Source organism: Triticum aestivum, chromosome 6B, assembly GCF_018294505.1.
Source record: "Triticum aestivum cultivar Chinese Spring chromosome 6B, IWGSC CS RefSeq v2.1, whole genome shotgun sequence".
NCBI classification, from domain to species: domain Eukaryota; kingdom Viridiplantae; phylum Streptophyta; class Magnoliopsida; order Poales; family Poaceae; genus Triticum; species Triticum aestivum.
In genome coordinates this window covers 24,320,960-24,338,959 of record NC_057810.1, presented here as the reverse complement: position 1 = coordinate 24,338,959, position 18,000 = coordinate 24,320,960, and the positions used below count along the sequence as shown (strand labels likewise).

Genomic DNA, 18,000 nt, shown 5'->3' with positions numbered 1-18,000 from the left:
TCGCCGAAATGCCTGCGGATTATCGCCCTGAATCAACTGCTGAGCTGAGCTGGGAGACTGGGTGGAGAGTTTTACACGAAACTGTTTTTCGCTTTAACCAAATTCCCTTTGTTGTCTTTCCTCTCTCTGTTCTTTCCTCAACTGGAACTTCACTGACAAAGTTTGGATTGCCTCCTTCCACCATCTGCACAAAGCAGTCTTCCAAGGCATGAAATCTGTGTCCAAATTGTTTAGCTGCGTGAGTGAGAAATTTATGTGATTAAAGATTTAGTGTTCTACCAAGTTTAGCATGTGATGTACACTGAAAAATGCCCAAAAAATGGAGGGGGGAGCTAGTCTACCTTGCTGGCAGCAAGCCCATACTGCTGTTGCCGTTCTTGGTGCTGCCCTCCCATTAGGTGGAGTGCCTCCAGGTCGAGCTCCGCATGGTCCTCGGAATTTGGCGCTGGATCAGAGAAGTCGTGCGCGATGGGGCAGGCGCTGACGAGCACGGGGCCCTGGGTCGAGGAGATCGAGTCGGCCAGCCCACGCCCGAGCAGCATCTCGTGCAATCGCCAAGCAGGCAGCCACGAGGGGCCCCGATCCCCTCGCCCACTCGCTCGATCCCGAGCGCCTCCAGCTGCTAGGGAGGAGAGCTCCCTCGATCCCCGACGCCTCCGCGCACCCGCGCACCCGCGAGCGAGGACCGCCGCGCCACCGCCAGCGCCCGCGGCGAGCGCGCGCTTTTGGAGGAGGCGGAGGGCGAAGGCGGCCCTGGTGCATAGCGTACCCACCTTGCCTCCTTGCCTTCCCGTCCTCTGCTGCTCCACCTCGACGCGCGGCAGAAGCCGTCTCCGTCGCACACGCCCCGGCGAGCGTCGTCCATCCTCCCGCGCGAGGCACGACGGCCGGTCAACCACCGCCACTGCCCGGCCTTGCCGCGCCGTCTCCGCCGCACACGCCACCACCACTGACCCCGCCTCGCCGCGCCGTCCTCCATCCTCCCGGCGAGCGCCCTCCGTCCTCCCGCGCGAGGCACGGCGGCGGCCATCGCCGACGCACGACGGAATGGGCGAAGCCGCCGTCGCGGTCGCAGGAGAAATGGATAAGACGACGGGAGGACAGCGGGTGGAATTCAAATAAGTACAGGGTTTTTTTTGCAAAATTGAAACGTTATATAGAGACCCATTAAAACGAGGACTGCGGGTTAGTTTCATATAAACCGAAGGACTTTTATGCAAAATCGATAGCGACGACGGACGGGCAGAAGCACTCCGTGCTTTATTAGTAGGGAAAGATATATATATATATATATATATATATATAGGTAAAGATATGTAATACTCTTCTTTTGAACTTCATAATTTTAATAATATTGAGGATGAATGAGAACTAGAGGTCTCGCTGTTAGAAAAAAAATATGCCGAGAACTTGAGTCAAGGCACGGCCAACAGGCCTATATCAGTGTTTGTCTTTCTCCGTCCGAATTTCCTATAATCGACCGCTTACTGGAAATTTTGGTGGCCCCCGGTAAAATTTGATACCGTCCGAATTTTTTGAATAGGGCACGAGACCTACCAGCTTCACGTCGCATGTTTGCTTCCCAGGTGGTCTGACCACAGGAATAAGAAGCATTTGGTGTGCGCAATCTATTAAAATAAACATTTCTAAACGTCAAGTAATTCTAAATTCAAAATTCATTTGAAAATTTTAGGTTAAAAAAATTGGAAACACTGAGATTTTTCAAAACCCGATATTCCGGTCCATCCGGAAAAATGAATCAAAAATACTTGGCCTATATTGAGCAGATGATGCTCTTCATGGCGGCCAGACATGTGAGAATGGCATTGTCGGTTTGTCACTCAACATAGCTATCTTGAGCAGCAAAGGAAGATATACATAACTCTCGGGCCTCCCTAACATGTTGAACATTTTATCTATCATTAGTTCATTTTTTTAACATCTTTCGCATTCTAAATATGTCATCTGAAACACCGACATGAGTTAACATACAACCAATTTGTCCAGATTTTTGGATTGGGCGCCATTGACTTTTACTTCTTTGAGACTTCATATCTGCCTGCGATGTTCGCTGGTTTCTCCATCCAAATTCCCCAAAGGGATATATTTAAGTCCGATCATTACTCGTCGATCTGTCTTTGATCTCAAGACCAAGAGAAGGAAACAAAATCATGTGCCAAATGTTTTCCCAAACTACCCAAATATTACGCCCACAATCCATTGGTTGGCCCTATCCAAATTGGCTTCGTCCCCGTCACTCGTGCCCCGTCCCTTACAGTGAATGATAGCCAGTTCCCTCGCCCCCAGGATCTCTCCCCAACCTCCATCCTACAACACCTCTACATCCTCTTCCGCTGTGTCATCCCAGCGCGGTTCACTGGCCACGCAGGGGCTGGTGCACAACATGACAACAAGGCCTATTGAACACTCCCTGACATTCTTATTTCGACAACGACCAGGCCCAGCTCGGGCTGTGACCGACCTCGCCATAGCATAAGAGAGATGGCGTTGCAGGGGATCAGATATGGGGTCGACCTCGCCAGAACACATGGATGATGATAACCTCCTCCACTTGTACGATATGCTCATCCACTATGACCGGACTACCACAGGATTCACCCATGCCAACCTCATCCGACTTAGGTTTTGAGTCATCTCTCTTAATACATAATGTATAATGTCTCCATTGCTAGTAAATTTTATCATCATTGTGTTATGAGATTTGTGTTATCTATCAATGTAAATACTTTGGTTTATTTCATATCTGCAGATGTGAAATGGTAACATACATTTTCTATTCGACAACTAAACCATCTACAATTTTTAGGAGATAGGTATGCACATCGTACAAATATGCCTCCCCAGTAGGCGTGAATAGTAGCTTTTGATCCATTTCAAATCCCCATGCTTCCAAGTAAAACTAGTTATGTAGCCAGTGCCATTTTTTTGTGCTTCTACATTGTAATACTACTGCTTCGTTTGGTAGATAATTGCCCGCATGGATCAACAACAAATCCAATAAATTCGTATGATGATGACACGAGATAAGCATCCTCATGATGGCCACATGCTTTGTTTGTTTCATTATGTTTATTCCCTCAATTCCCATATGATCAAATTTGCTAACATGGTGGATTTCTTATGTTTTCACTTTACAGTAGACCCACAATTGTGAAGCTGACCAAAGCAAAGGATATGCACCTCACCTATGTTCTAGCCGCCCCCTACGCTGCCAGTGTCCTCTCTGACAACCCCACCCTGATTCGATCCTTTGTGCACCGTGCTTCCAATTGACCTCATTGATGAGCACATCATCCAAGTCACCGTACATGTAGTACCAACTGTTTGCTTCCTACCTTGGATACTCACGCAACATGTCTATCTAAGATATGTATCTAGCAGTTATGTGCTAGCTTGAGGGTAGATAGGTGCCGGCGAGACAGGTATATATGAAGGCAGCTAGTGCAAGCACTAAATGCATGCATGGAGACGCTTGGATGTACCTCGCAATGAAGATAACCACACACTCATAAAGGGAAGCAGGTCTCTGGTATTTAGGAAACATACAAATTGTATGAACTTCCAACACACTGTAATAACTTATGCTTTCAACTTACTGCATTCTGATTCAAGCATTCAAATTTAATTTCATTCTGCATACATCCCAACATATGGATTGTAAATACATACATAAATTTCTGTGTATACATCCAAGTAAATTTAGTTCACCAGGGAATCAAATTCTACCATCGATGGAAACATGGTTTGACACATAGAAATGAAACCATTTAGAAATAATTTCTTTCTATACTGAATAAAATCTTTGTTGCGATGGAAGAAAATAGCATCAGAAACAAAATTTACTTCCCATGGAAGCAAAACTGCATGCATGATTTTTTTTTGCAGTTATTACACTACAGGAATCTGGTACTTTGCCATCAGCCATGGCGGACGGCAAAGGCTAGGATGGCGGACGGCAAAGGCCTTTGCCGTCCACCGCGGACGGCAAACAGCGACGGCAAAGACAGGGTCGGCAAAGGCCTTCTTTGCCGTCTGTTTTTTGCAGCGGACGGCAAAGAGGCCTTTGCCGTCAGTGGCGGACGGCAAAGGGCACGACTCTTTACCATCTGCTGGTAGACGGCAAAGGGCACGGCTCTTTGCCATCTGTTGGGTTAGGAGTAGAAATGTAGCATTTCACTTGGTGAAATGCAATGCTGTAGGAGTCAGTACTTGAGATCAAGATAATCTTAGTTAAGATCCTGATTTTCAAAGTGATCTTAATTAGAAAGCCAAATAGAGTAAACCAATACCAAAGAGCCAAAGAAGAGAACCAGCCAAGGACCCAATCAAGAAGCCACCACAATTAGCAGTAAGTTAAATGCCAACACAAAGACCACTATCAGTACTAGCTCCAGGAATTAAGCCAACTAAAAACTAGTGATTAAAGCCAAAGATTAGACTTCATCACCACAATCAGTTTTGTCTAGTGACAATAGGTACATGTCACTGTGCAACGCCAAAAACAAAGCTCCAGGAGGAGATATACATCACAACCAGCCAACCAGACCAAGTCCCAACACATCCAACCACCAGCAGCTTAGAAGAGATAACTATTAAGGAGAGCTACAGAAGACCTCAAGGTATACTTGAGGGATTATGTGCTCAGACAGCCTGGAAGTGCCAGGGCTAGTTCATCACAACACAGGGATAGTCACATGTAAATAAAGCCTAAGAGAGGGGGGCTCAGACCAGCATCACTGCCCAAATCAGATGTAGTATCTGTCTTATCAGTAGAAAACTAGGAAAGTAACAGCCAAAACCAAGTATAGTATCTGTTCATAGGCTATTAGAAAGAGACAAATAGGAATAGCCAAACCAAGTGGTATCTGTTCATATCAGTATTTTTTTTGCGAGAGAAAGGACTGCATTAATCAGGGAAGATTGTTACAATCCTGTTGGCAAAGGTTGCCAATTTCATCAGGTCCACATCGCAGCCAAACTGCAGTTTTAGAAGTAGAGTGGCCTATCTGAGCTAGGTAATGACTCACTTTATTAAGATCTCTACTAACATGCAATATCACATGCTCCCGGCCCAGAGCAAGGAGTCGTTTGGTTTCGCCGACGAGAGCAGCGACTGGTGACCTGTTCTCCTTCTCCTCCTTGATCATGTTAGCTGCAACACTACTATCAGTTTCTAGAATGAACGACATAGTACTCCACTCTAGGGTGAGAGTGATCCCTTCCATACATGCAGCCATCTCTGCTTCCAAAGCACTAACACATGTAGTGAGGAACCGGCATGAGGAAAAAATGATTGATCCATTATGGTCGCGGAGGATCATTCCCGCTCCACCTGTTCCATACTCTTCCCGCCATGCGCCGTCAACGTTGAGCTTGACCCATCCTTGAGGAGGCTTGGTCCACTGTTCTGGAGGCCGAGTGCAGCTAGATGGGGCGACCACCATCTTCATATGGTTCCGACTAGCTCCCTGTGTACATATCATTTTTCCTTTGATGATGTCCTCGTGTGGGTGTTGCTGAATGCAACGCAGGTTGTCGATGTAGCTGCATAAGAACCTCCTTGAAGCTTCAATCGCAGGTGCCGGTTTTTGATGTACCACTTCATTTCGGACGTGCCAGCTTCTCCATAGCGTCATGATGACCGGCAACCGCTGTTTCTCCGTGCATCGATTCAGCAGATGTAACGCCCATTCTGTGCATGTGTTGATGATGTCCTCGAGGCGTGGCATGCTCTCAGACTGCCATCGCCTCCCACAACATTCTCGCTAATGGACATCTGCACATCGCGTGGAATGTATCCTCAGATTCCAACCCACATAAAACACATGTATTAGTGACCTCAAGATTCTGCTTTGATTTGTTCACCATAGTAGCCAGGGAGTTTGTTATAAGACGCCACGCAAAGATGCGTACCTTAGGGGGAGCAGGGCACCCCCACACTGCCTTCCAGACGGGATGAGTGCCGTCCGGTGCCCTCCTCGTTGCACCCATATTGGTGCTTGAAGAATTGTCGATGGCGAGACGGTATGCACTTCGTACGAAAAAATTCCCATGTGGATCCGGCGCCCAGGCCAAGACGGCCTCCATCCTGTGAGGTGAGGCCTTGATCTTCAAAATGCATGCAGAATCAACCGCGTGGAAGTGCCGCTGGACAAGCTCCGTACTCCAGCGGCCGTTCTCATCCAGTAGCTCGCACACCCGATGTAGACGGCATGTTCCCCACATGGTGATGGGCCGGTAGGACGGTGGCCTAGGGAGCCACGGGTCCCGCCCTATGCGCACCTGCTCGCCATTGCCGACACACCAAATGAGCCCCTTCTTCAGCAGCTCCAGACCGTATTGCACAGCATGCCAAGTGGGCGAGGCGTTACCTGCAAAAATTGTGTCCACTAGGGACCCATTAGGATAGTATCTTGCTTTTAGAACCATGGCACACAATGAGTCTGGCTTGGTTAGGAGTCGCCAGGCCTGTCGGGCAAGCAGTGCTTGATTAAATATGCGGAAGTCGCGGAACCCCAGCCCACTTTTTCCTTTTGGTTCAATTATTTTCTACCAAGCCTTCCAGTGAGTCCTTCTCTTACCATTTTTAGAGCCCCACCAAAAATTCCTCACAAGCCTAGTGAGGTCGTCACACACCGAGAAGGGGAGTTTAAAAACCCCCATAATATACGTCGGGATTGCTTGAGCCACCGCCTTAATCATGGTTTCAATCCCTGCTTGAGATAGACTATCACCCCAGGCCATAATCCTTTTTGTTAAGCTAGCTTGCAACATTTGGAACTTCCCCTTATGCATGCGTCCATCCGGAGTTGGCAGCCCAAGATACTTCCCTTCAAACTCAGAATTAACCACTTGCAGTTCTTGCCTGATCACATGCTGCACCTCCACTGGACAAGCATCACCAAATTGGATGGAACACTTCTGCGGATTGATAAGTTGACCAGTAGCCTGTGCATACCTCCTAATAACTTCCTTGATGTACTGAGCCTGATTCAGATTAGCCTTAAAAATAATAAGGTGTCGTCCGCGAAGAGAAGGTGTGAGATCCCAGGGGCTCTCGGACACACTTTTAAAGCATGAATATGGTGATTTTCAATACCTTGCCTTAGTAATGCAGAAAGCCCATCGGCCACGAAAAGGAACAAAAACGGAGATAGGGGGTCACCTTGCCGAAGCCCACGCGACGGTACAAACGAATTTAAAATGGCTCCATTAAATTTTACTGAATATCTCACCGAGGTCACGCATGTCATGATCCACTAAACCCACCGGTGAGCGAAACCCAATTTTTGCATCGTCTGTTTCAAGAATCCCCAATCCACTCTGTCATACGCCTTAGATAAATCCAATTTATAGGCACAATAACTATTTTCCTCCTTCTTCTCATGCTGCATAAAATGAAGACACTCAAAGGCCAAGAGGGCATTATCCGTGATCATCCTGCCCGGAACAAAAGCGCTCTGCTGCGGAGATATGATATCATCCAAAATAGGTCTAAGCCTATTCACCAAACACTTTGCCACAATTTTATAAATAACATTGTAAAGGCTGATAGGCCTGAAGTCCGTTACCTTAACTGGATCATTGATCTTAGGTATAAGGACAATTATCGTGTCATTGACACCCTCCGGCTTTATGCCTGTCCGGAAAAATTCCTTTACCGCATAAATGATCTCTTATTTCATAGTAAGCCAGTTCCTCTGAAAAAATCTCGCCGGGAAACCATCAATGCCCGGCGCCTTGAGAGGTCCAATTTGGAAAAGGCTATCTGAAATTTCCTTGTCAGTAAAATCTGAGCATAGTTTGTCATTCATTTCATTCGTCACCTTTTGGTCAAAAAGATGTACTAGAGGCTGTTGTACGAGCTCAGTATCACATGTAAACAGAGATTGAAAAAAGGTGTTCACTAGCCCACTCATCGCTGCATGGTCCTCATGACGTGTTCCAGAATCATCAACTAGGAATTTTACCTTGTTTTTCCTTGCTCTCCATACTGCCTTTTGGTGGAAAAAATTTGTATTTCGATCACCTTCACGCAGCCAGTCTACTCGTGACCTTTGCAGCCACAATAATTCTTCCCTGTACAACAGTTCGTTCATATGATCTTGCACTTTACGTATCTCGTTGCGATCAGCATTCATCGCCATAAGTTCCTCAAGTCGCGATCGGGACTTCTCGAGGTCTCGAACCACACTTCCAAATCTAGCCTTGCTCCAATTGTGAAGCTCGGTCATCAGCTCTTTCAGGTCACGTCGCACATCACCCAAATGAACCTTTTGCCCCGCTTTAGCCCAAGCATTTTGTATTTTCCCTGCTAAGGTTGAGTCTCTCTCCCACATTATTTCGTATTGCCTGATGCGCTTCCCTGGGATCTGAAACTCCTCTTTACCACACTGCAAAACAATTGGGCAATGATCAGAGCATGGGCTGACCTTGTGTACCACACGAGCATCAGAGAAAATATCACGCCAACTGTTATCTGCAACTGCTCGGTCTAGTCGGACTCGCACATTGCACCGGCCCGCCTGCTTGTTATCATAAGTGAAGGGTAGACCCGAGAAGCCCAAATCTGACAATTGGCACATCTCCAAGTTATCCCTGAACGCTAACATCTGTCTTTCACCACGTAGTGTACTCGAGAAGTGCTCAAAGGACCATAAAGCTTCATTAAAATCCCCTATCACGCACCATGGCAGCTGTGATCGAGCCTTCAAATTTTGCAATTTCTCCCACATCAAGTGACGATTTTCCACTCGGGGTTCTCCATACACACAGGTCAAATGCCATAGTGGATCATTATCGGACACAAGGATATGAGCATCAATGTATCTGTCATTTATTTTTTGAACATCCACAAAAATATCATCAGACCAAAAGAGTGCTAAACCTCCACTCAGGCCGTTACTATCAATACCAACAAAACCTCTTAAGCCTAATCTACCTCGCAAACGACGAACCTTTTCAGCCTTTATTCTTGTTTCACTAAGGAAGACCAATTTTGCTTGGGTGGTCCTCGTAAGGCCCACCAGATCTTGAACTGTCGGTTTGTTGGCCGCACCCCGACAGTTCCAACTTATGCAATTCATTGCGCCTGACGGGGCGCCACACTCGGCCCCGTCAGGATACCGGCAGCCCCTAGACCGGTTGCTTCCATTATAGTTTGCTGTCATGCTAGACTCCCCCTTGTGTCTCCCTCCATGTTAAGCTTGCCAAGCTTCATGTCTCCCCCCTGCAATGGTGTGTCATCATAGGGCAGTAGTGCTTTCTCCATGTTCGGCTGTTCACAAACCTGCGCGACAGCCATAGCCGTGCCATGCTTGTCTTTCCAGGAACCTGCATCATACTTGTCCCCTGCTCCGTGTTTTCCTAACATGGAACTCCCATCAGCCATACCAGTATCCTCATCCCTGCAAGGCTCATCCTCTAGAAAAGCAGATAGCTCCGGCTTTTCCCGGACCACGACAACGAGCGCTTGTATGTCAGGATTCGCAGCCTTGGTACTTGCAGTTCCCCCTTCCACTGGCTTCGGGCGGGCAGCATCCGCAAGGGGAGCCCCATGATGGCCCCCACCAGCATCCGGGTTCGCCTTGGGCACCTCCGGCGCAGTCATCGTCGCGATCACACACGTCGACATAGCAGGTCTGGTCGTTGTCCGGCCTATCCGATCTGGCGGCTCGCTTCGATCAGGAGGAACGCGTGGTTTGCTGTGTAATACTTCCAACGCCCTAGCCTTTGCTGTATGGGTTGTGCCCTGCTTGCCTCGTACCATGGAGGAGGGGATTGAGTTGGAGACGGAGTTGGAGTCCCGTCTCCGTGCAAGTCTTGGACTTCCTTCCGAGACAATCACAGGTTGATCTACAGCGTGGCCGCTAAGGGTTCTGGAACCCAGCGACGAGGGTGCGAACGTGGCCGCAAACGGTCCATAGCGCACCTGAGGGGTGCGCATGGAAACATCACCGGCGAGGCCGGCCTTCGGTGGCGGCGGAGGGGCGGTCACCCCATAGTCGCCAAACCCTAAAGTCATTGATGTATTCATGTAGCACGTAGGCCTGGCAGGTTACCTTTTTCTTTGTTCATATCAGTATTAGAAGTAAAATAACTAAGAACAAGTGAGTATCCGTTCATGAGTAAAGTAACTGACCAAAGTAACAACTCCAGGATCAACTACACAGAACAGAGCAGTACAGGAGTATATATACTTCAAAAATACACATAGATGGTCACTGACCAAAACCCTGACACAGCAAGAATCCATCACAGAGAGCTCCAATACAAGTTGATGCTCATCTCAGCAGCTAACCACAGCTAATAGAGCCTCACATCCAACAAGATCAAGAGCTATGCATTAGAGAGATCAGGAGGGGAGCAAGGAGAAGCTCACCAAAAGGAGTTGTAGCCGAAGCAGGATGCAGCCACACCATCACTATGGTGTGACCAGCATCACAACCAACACCACCACAACAAGCCGGAGCTTGCCAGACACTCATTATTAACAAGTCAAGTTAAATCCCTGCAGCATATGTAGTAAGGACCCTATCAAATCGAGCTAACCACGGCAGCCCTCAAGCAGAGTAAACCGATTTATGGCACAATTATAGAAGTGAACAACTGAGTCCTCCTCAACCATTATTGCATATGCAGCAAAAACAAGATTGATAATTTTTCTTGTTTGGTTTAGAACTTGAGTGGACGGGTGCAAGGCAGGAAAAGAAGAAATCCAAGAGGGGAGGAGAGGAGAAGGGGCGGACCTGGATGGCGTTGGGGCAGTGGTGGAGCTGCGTCCTCCACGGCGTCCTTCCCGTCCGTGGCGTCCTTCCCGTCCGTGGCGTCCTTCCCGTCCATGGCTTCCTGGCGTGATGGATCTGTGAGGGAGAGGAGACGCGACGTGACGCGGTGAGAAAGAGAGGGATGGATGTGACGAGGAGGAGTGAAGAGACTCACCTGAGTCACCGCAGCAACACCGGAGCCACGCCGGCGATGTGGTGGCCGAAACCCTAGCCGCAGGGGAGGGTCACGCGTGGTCGCTGGAGGACGCGCGAGTCAGATCTGGTCGGAGGGGATGGACGAGCGGGGCGAGGGGGTCACGTGGGTGTGCTGGGCGGCGTCGAATCCCGTCGGAGCTCGCCAAAATCGGCCGCCGTAGGTGCTCGCGCGAGGGAGAGGGAGAGACGACGGGAGAGAGAGAGAGAGAGGGGAGAGAGAGAGAGGGGAGAGAGAGAGAGGAGGTGGGGGCCGTGCGGAGAGAGGGGAGACAGAGAGAGGAGGTGGGGGTCAACGATTTTCTTTGTACCCGCAAAAAAAGAGATAGCCCCACCTCTTTGTCGTCCGCCAGCACATGGTAAAGATTCTTTGCCATCTGCTGGCAGACGGCAAATAATTGGCTGATGGCAACTGGCATCTTTGCCGTCTGTCAGTTCTTTGCCGTCTGTTTTTTGCAAGCAGACGACAAAGTGCCTCTTTGCCGTCCGCCAGCTGACGGCAAAGAACTGGCAGACGGCAAACAAGTTGATTCCAGTAGTGTTAGTTTCCTTCAAATAATATTTGGTTTCGTAGATATCCGGCAATTAAATTCGTGGATAGTTCATTATCTATCCCATGTAATCAACGGTTTATTATTTGGAATTCCACGAGGGATGTGGGAAACAGCCACATGCTAACCTAACGTCTCCTCGGGCTCTAATCCAACGGTGCCCTAGTGATCTGATAGAATGCTAGCATCAGTATTCTGATGCCTAGCATTACCATTTGAAAAAAGGGGAATTCACTACTTTTAAGGCACCTAATAAATGCTCTCTCGAGTAAAGGTCATGGTATTATGAAAAAAAAGATGATAATCGGACTAAAATACATAGATGTGCTAGAGTTTTGATCAACTTAGAAAAAGACACCTCCAACCTTCTTCTCACCTCTGAGACTAGGTCGTGGGCCACATCATAGTCATAGCGCACAAACACCATCCGTCCTTCTTCTCACCTCTTGAGACTACTCATCCCCAACCCCCCCCCCCCCCCCCCCCCTCCTCTCCGCCGATGATGAAGAAAGATATATGAGTAAAACTATATAGCTTTGAAGTACTAAGGTATTTAGCCGACCTAGCTAGAGATACAATGGGTCTAATAATAACAGGACTAGGGCGTGTGCCACTCACTAATGGTAGCGAGGGATCACACTCTCAACTCCATCTCCCTCGTCAAAATACTCACCCCATATACTCCTTCTCACTCCTTGGACTTCTCACCCAATATTCGACCACTTTGGCGATTGTCGAAAAAATAAGATAAGAGTAAACTATAAAGTTGTGGAAACTAGACATTAGTCTCCCTTCTCATTCTCTCTCCTACCTACTGCATTTGTACTTGATCCCCCACAACACCCTCCCAAATCTTCCTCTTCACTCCTTCTCTGCCAGTTCGGTTGGCCAGAGATGGGGACGAGAGGGGCTCGGTCCCATACTCTCTTTTGTAGATCCACTCGATTGGCCAGCTCGGTTGGGCTTTTACCGACTAGGAAAAACTAGGTTACCATGGAGGTCAGGATTGTGGTTATAGGAGATCTGACTGTGTTTTGGATTGGGGGTGCTAACCACGTCCCCCCCCCCCCTCTCAACCATGTGCTGGGACGAGGACCCCCAGACAACCAACAAGTGGGCCATGTTTGCCATGCCACATGACGTACTCAAGATGGAATACTCTGAAGACTTGGCGCACACTTCAAGACATGTTTGAATCATCGACATGTTTATCCCTTGATGTATCCGACCTACATGCTACCATAGGTACCACCGGCATCTATATAAGCCGAGGGATTTAGCCCGTAGAGGTAGAGACATTCACATGTGATCTCGAGGTAGATCATCTTGTACTTTGTACCCCATCCACCTCATCCATAATCAATATAATAGAAGCAGGACGAGGTATTTTACCTCTTCGAGAGGGCCTGAACCTGGGTAAAAACATTATGTCTCTCTTTGTGATGTTACGATTAAGCCAAGATCACCAGCCCGGGACCCACTACCCGAGATCCACCGAATTCAACTCAGATAAGAACCTCAAAGGAGAGGATCTAAGGCCAGGCACCAGGCGTTTGTTGGTGCAACCCTGATTTCTCAACCCACATCTCCTCTTCTCCTCGATCCATTCACTATGGCAGTGGGTGCTATTTTGGTGGAGATGCCATGTTGGTCCCATGCTTCGAAAGTCACCGTGGGGCTGAGCACGAAGTAGGGAAGAGATGGAGGTCCGAATCGGGAAGCAATACAATCCTGGTGGTTGTTTTGGGGAAGCCTTGGCGCCAGTTGCGGTGTTCGGCTATCGGCTTGCTTCACCACACCATTGCATCTCCATGCCATGGAGCAAATGGTAGGGGGTGCTTCTTCATCATGGAGTCCATGACATGGAGTCTCAGAGGTCTTTCCATCCCAAGTGGTGTTGTCCCCAGTGGCGGTGAAGTTCTTCCCGCAAAGAAGAAGCTTTGGACCCGATCGCTTTTTCCATCTTGGTTCTGGGTCCTTTCTATAAAATTTAGGTATCGGTTTGTCATATTCTTTTAGTTATGGGTCTTGTTGTAATTTGATGCATACATGCACTATTTAGTTAATGCAACTCCAAGGTCATTCTGGACCCCTCTTTCGCCAAAAAACTTTAAAATTGTGATGTACTAGTTTTTATTCGACGCGATCTAGCTACTAATAATGGGGACCCGATTAGGATGTGTGCACTTCACAGTCGTAATGCCCGGACCTCTCTCACCACCCTCGTATTCTTCGTGTTCTATGACCAAGCAAAAAAGGATAACAGTCAAACATTCCAATACTAGTAGGTGTTTTAGTCGGCTAGAGATAGTCGTGGCCTAATAATTACTAGGACGTGACTAGGACGTGGGCCACTTCATTGGCGTAGCTCGAACACCCTCTCACCTTCTTCTCCCTCCTCAAACATATCAACTCATCTTCTCCTACTCGATTATCATGGCTCTTCCGCCTCCCTTCCTTAGTCATCCCTATATAAGATGTCCTATCATAGGTGCTCCCACGTCATTCCTCCACGAGCCATACTCATCTCGGCTTTTTCTTTTCCTCCTTCCACATGTCCGCCTCATTTAAAGAGCATAGATTATTAATCCTTAAAAAAGTAAACCTAGGTTAATCCTATCAATCTAAATCTAAGATAAATAAATAAACTCAAGATCTGTATGCTGAATCATCTTTTTCCTACCCTAGGTTAGTCATCTGCAAGAAAAAGACAAACCTTGGGCTAGATTAGGGGGCAAAATCATCTTTTTCCTCCCAAAACCCCACCCAATGTTGACAATCACTCTTCTCCCAAAACAAGTCCACATAACCCCCTAGGGTTTCAAAACCCATCTAATTTACTCCTGAGGTCTAAAACTGGGTATTTAACTCCCTCGGCTTTGTCAAACCATTTAAATAACCTCCTAAATATGAATAGACTAGTTTTGGCAGGCAGTTTTGGTGATGTAGCAATGTTGAGGGTGCAGATCAGCAACACTACTTCTTCCCAAGTCCCATCTGTCTACCATCGAGGTGTATACAATGTCACTCATGTCCTCTCGTCCACACTAGTTGTGACGATGTTGTGCGAGAAGGAGGAGAGTCACTCTCTTCCCAGAGATTGCGAGCTCGCCATGTGGTGACTCCGGCATGTCCGAGCCCGTGACAAGCACCATCTTGGCGAGTTGGGCGATGAGGTATCTGATGTAGGCACCTTCCATCTCGAAGTAAGTCTTGATCAGAAGGGACTGTCTGCCTCTATCCCAACAAGGATGTCGAGGTACACACACGACTCACTGTGGAAGCTAGTGAACATGATTTTGTCGGGCTGGTAGGCCAACACGGTAGTAAGGGAGAACGAAGGCGAGGAGATCATCCCTGCGAGGCTCGCGTTTTACGTCATGGATCACCATGACGTCTTGGAAGGCTGGAAGTCGCTGATAAGATCCACAGTTACAAACTAGGTCAAAGTTGCAGGTTCCCCGACGTGCTCCACGCATAATTGAGTTCGAGATTTGCAAGATGCCGTTGGAGTAGTGCAGTCCGCACGACAACTAGGAGACGGTGAGGCTCACCACCGAGAAGCTTAGAGTTAGAATAACGGCCCTGACAAGCTTCATGCTGATGTCGGGCATCCATGGATATGGCGGGCAATGTGCACGATGTGCAGTGGAGGCTGGACGAGGCCGGGTGTAGCTTCGCGGAGGTCTGGAGCGAGGCGCACCATGCCACATCACCGAAAAAACCGTCTGCCCAAAGCCCCAAATCACTTAGGCTTTGTTCGGTTAATCCTCTCTCCAAGAGGATTGGAGGGGATTGGCAGGGATTGGTTTATATTTTGACTTAGAAGAGGTTTAAATCCCCCTCAAACCCCTTCAATCCACTCGGATTCACCCGCAACCGAACAAGGCCTTAGGGGGTGATTCACAAGGTTTTGGAAAGACCAGAGGAGGGTTTAAGTAGCCGGTTTTAAATCTCCGAGGCTAAATTTGCCGGCTTGTGAAACTCCAGGGGGCTAAGTAGACTTCTTTCGTCTTCTCCCCTTTCCGTTACAAGAAAACACATTCCAGAATCCAGATCACAAATTCACAATTCTCCATGATGGACGCCGGCGGCGAGACTGCGGCCCTCCCCACCGCCTGGGCCTGCCCCTCCACCCCCGCCGCACGCCGAAGCATGTGGTCCCGTACCTTCCTCTCCACCACTTCTCCTCCAAGCTGACGATCTCCCCACTCCGCGCGAGCGATGAAGGCGACGACGAGACGACGCCCGGCCTCATCTCGCCGGCGACGGAGGCGCTGGGCAAAGAAGACCTCCTCGCCGAGATCCTCGCCCGTCTTCCCACGCAGCCTTCCTTGATCCTTCACGCCTCCATCGTCTCCAAGCGCTGGGGTCGCCTCGCCGCATCCGCCGCCTTCCGCCGCCGCTTGCGCGACCACCACCGCAAGCCCCCTGTCCTGGGCGCATTCGAGAGGGATGGGAAGAAGCTCCTCTTCATCCCTGCCCTGGACTCTCCAGATCGCATCCCCGGAGAGAGGTTCTCCTTGCAGGTCTGCGCCGACGACGCCACCAATGACCACTGGGGCGTGCTCGGCTGCCGCCATGGGCGCGTCCTCATCATCAACCGAACGCGGTGTGAGCTCGTGATGTTCGACCCCGTCTCCGGCGACCGCTGCATCGTGCTGTTTCCGCCGGATTTCGACCAGCACACGTACAACGCCAACAGAGCTTTGATCGGCGACGAGCAGCTCCGGTCCAGCGCATTTCAGTTGGTCTTGGTAGGCTTTTCTGCCAATGGCGGCGCAGGGGTTACCGCGGCCCGCGTCTACTCCTCGGAGACCGGTGAGTGGGGACAACCCATTGCTGCAGCGAGACCATGTGCTGTTGGCCATCTCCCCTGCACACTCATTGGCAAGAGGCTCTACTGGTGGCTCACTGAGCGTGACCATGGTATACTGGAGTTCAACATGGATGCCAAGAGCCTAGCTGTGATCAGCAAGCCGTCCATTGAAAACATCCACAGCTGCCGGAGCAGGATCATCAGTGGCGAGGATGGCGGTGTTGGACTCGTCGTATTCTCGTACCCTAGCTTGCAAATGTGGGACCGTAAGATCAGTGACCGGGGTGTCGCGACATGGGTGCTGCGGAAGACAGTTGACATGCGTGGCAAGCTTGCTCTGCCGTCTAACATGGAGGCAAGGAAATCGACTATTCTGGGGTACACTGAGGATGCGGATGCGGTTATTATATCAGTGCACACATTCCCCTGGGTGCAGAAGGGCGACATTTATGTCTTCCTGCTTCAACTCGACTTAATGCAGTGCAAGAAACTGCAAGGAAGATTTATGGAAAATTTGTATCACCCCTACGCAAATTTCTACGCCGGTAATTGCTTATCCTTTCATTAGCGGGTAGAATGCACATGTTTTTGTAGCCTTAGAATGTTTCCTAACGACTTGGTTATTTTTTTCCTCTTCAGTTAATTGAGAAATGAATAGCATGTTGTTTTTGTGTTATATGTTCTCCTTATTTGGCCTGAATGATAGAAAATTATGTTGACTAAGTTATTGCATCCTATATATGATTGCTGCAAATGCTCACATACTTTCTATGGCTATATGATTACCAGGCCCGACGGCGCTCAAACTTCTTGGTCATCTAGACAGTGATGGGGATGCTGCTGTACCACAAGCGTAATGGCCAGTGCATCATGTTACCAGTCAAGCTACCTAGGATCGAGTCTCCCCAATTACTTTATATGCAACGCTGAGAGGCGGCTCTTCCCCACTTGGTCGCATTTGTGGTAATACTTATCATCATGTCTCATGTTCGTTTTGTTGTTGGCTTTTGGAGCCTTGTGTTGGCTGCAAGATGTGAATTTCTGTTAAACTGGCCGTGTGTGTACTTTGTGTTGAGGGTATGTGTTTGAACTCAGGTTGGGAGCGTCCTGTAATAAAACTATTTTATGATAGTACTGTAACATTTGTTGTAAACTTGTTCCATTATTATCTTATGGTAGTGGAACTTGAGTTGTATGGATAGAATAATGACTTTAATTACTGTATGAAAGATATCAAACTATTTTAATTAATCTCTTCTACCATATCATTTTGCTGCAAAGATTCACATACATTCTATAAATTTACATTGTGTTATTCAAAGATATCCTGTGGTTAAAGAGCACATCAAAGATTCAGTCATAAGTTTCTTCAGATTACACGGGGTGGTTAGGATATTAGAATAGTCACAGATTAGGAAGACAGATATCCGTGTCGGATAAGTCTAGTGTGCAGGATATGCTATGGCACACAGTTTCACAGTTAGCGGCTTCTGAAGGTTCAGATAGCAGCTCTTAATTCTGATGCTTGATGATACTCAGGAATCTGCTGATTCCTGAACACCCAGAATAATGTGATTCTATTTGTAAAGTCTGTTTATTATTTAGGATCATGTTACACAGCAGCCAGTCT

At 48.3% G+C, this 18,000-nt stretch overlaps 1 protein-coding gene across 1 annotated transcript; it reads left to right on the top strand.

Moving 5' to 3' along the window:
* Window positions 1-15,167: 15,167 nt before the first annotated feature.
* On the top strand, window positions 15,168-17,465 carry LOC123138666 (uncharacterized). Its single transcript, XM_044558602.1, has 3 exons — window positions 15,168-15,222; window positions 15,554-16,915; window positions 17,160-17,465. The coding sequence occupies exons 1-3, from the start codon at window positions 15,168-15,170 to the stop codon at window positions 17,225-17,227; spliced, it is 1,485 nt and encodes a 494-aa protein (XP_044414537.1). The 3' UTR covers window positions 17,228-17,465.
* Window positions 17,466-18,000: the final 535 nt, after the last annotated feature.

Coding starts and splice junctions, on each gene's coding strand:
- LOC123138666 (XM_044558602.1), top strand. CDS start 15,168: ATGGATATGGCGGGCAATGTGCACGATGTGCAGTGGAGGCTGGACGAG. Junction 15,223..15,553: donor GAGGCTGGACGAGGCCGGGT/GTAGCTTCGCGG, acceptor GGGGCTAAGTAG/ACTTCTTTCGTCTTCTCCCC. Junction 16,916..17,159: donor CTACGCAAATTTCTACGCCG/GTAATTGCTTAT, acceptor TATGATTACCAG/GCCCGACGGCGCTCAAACTT.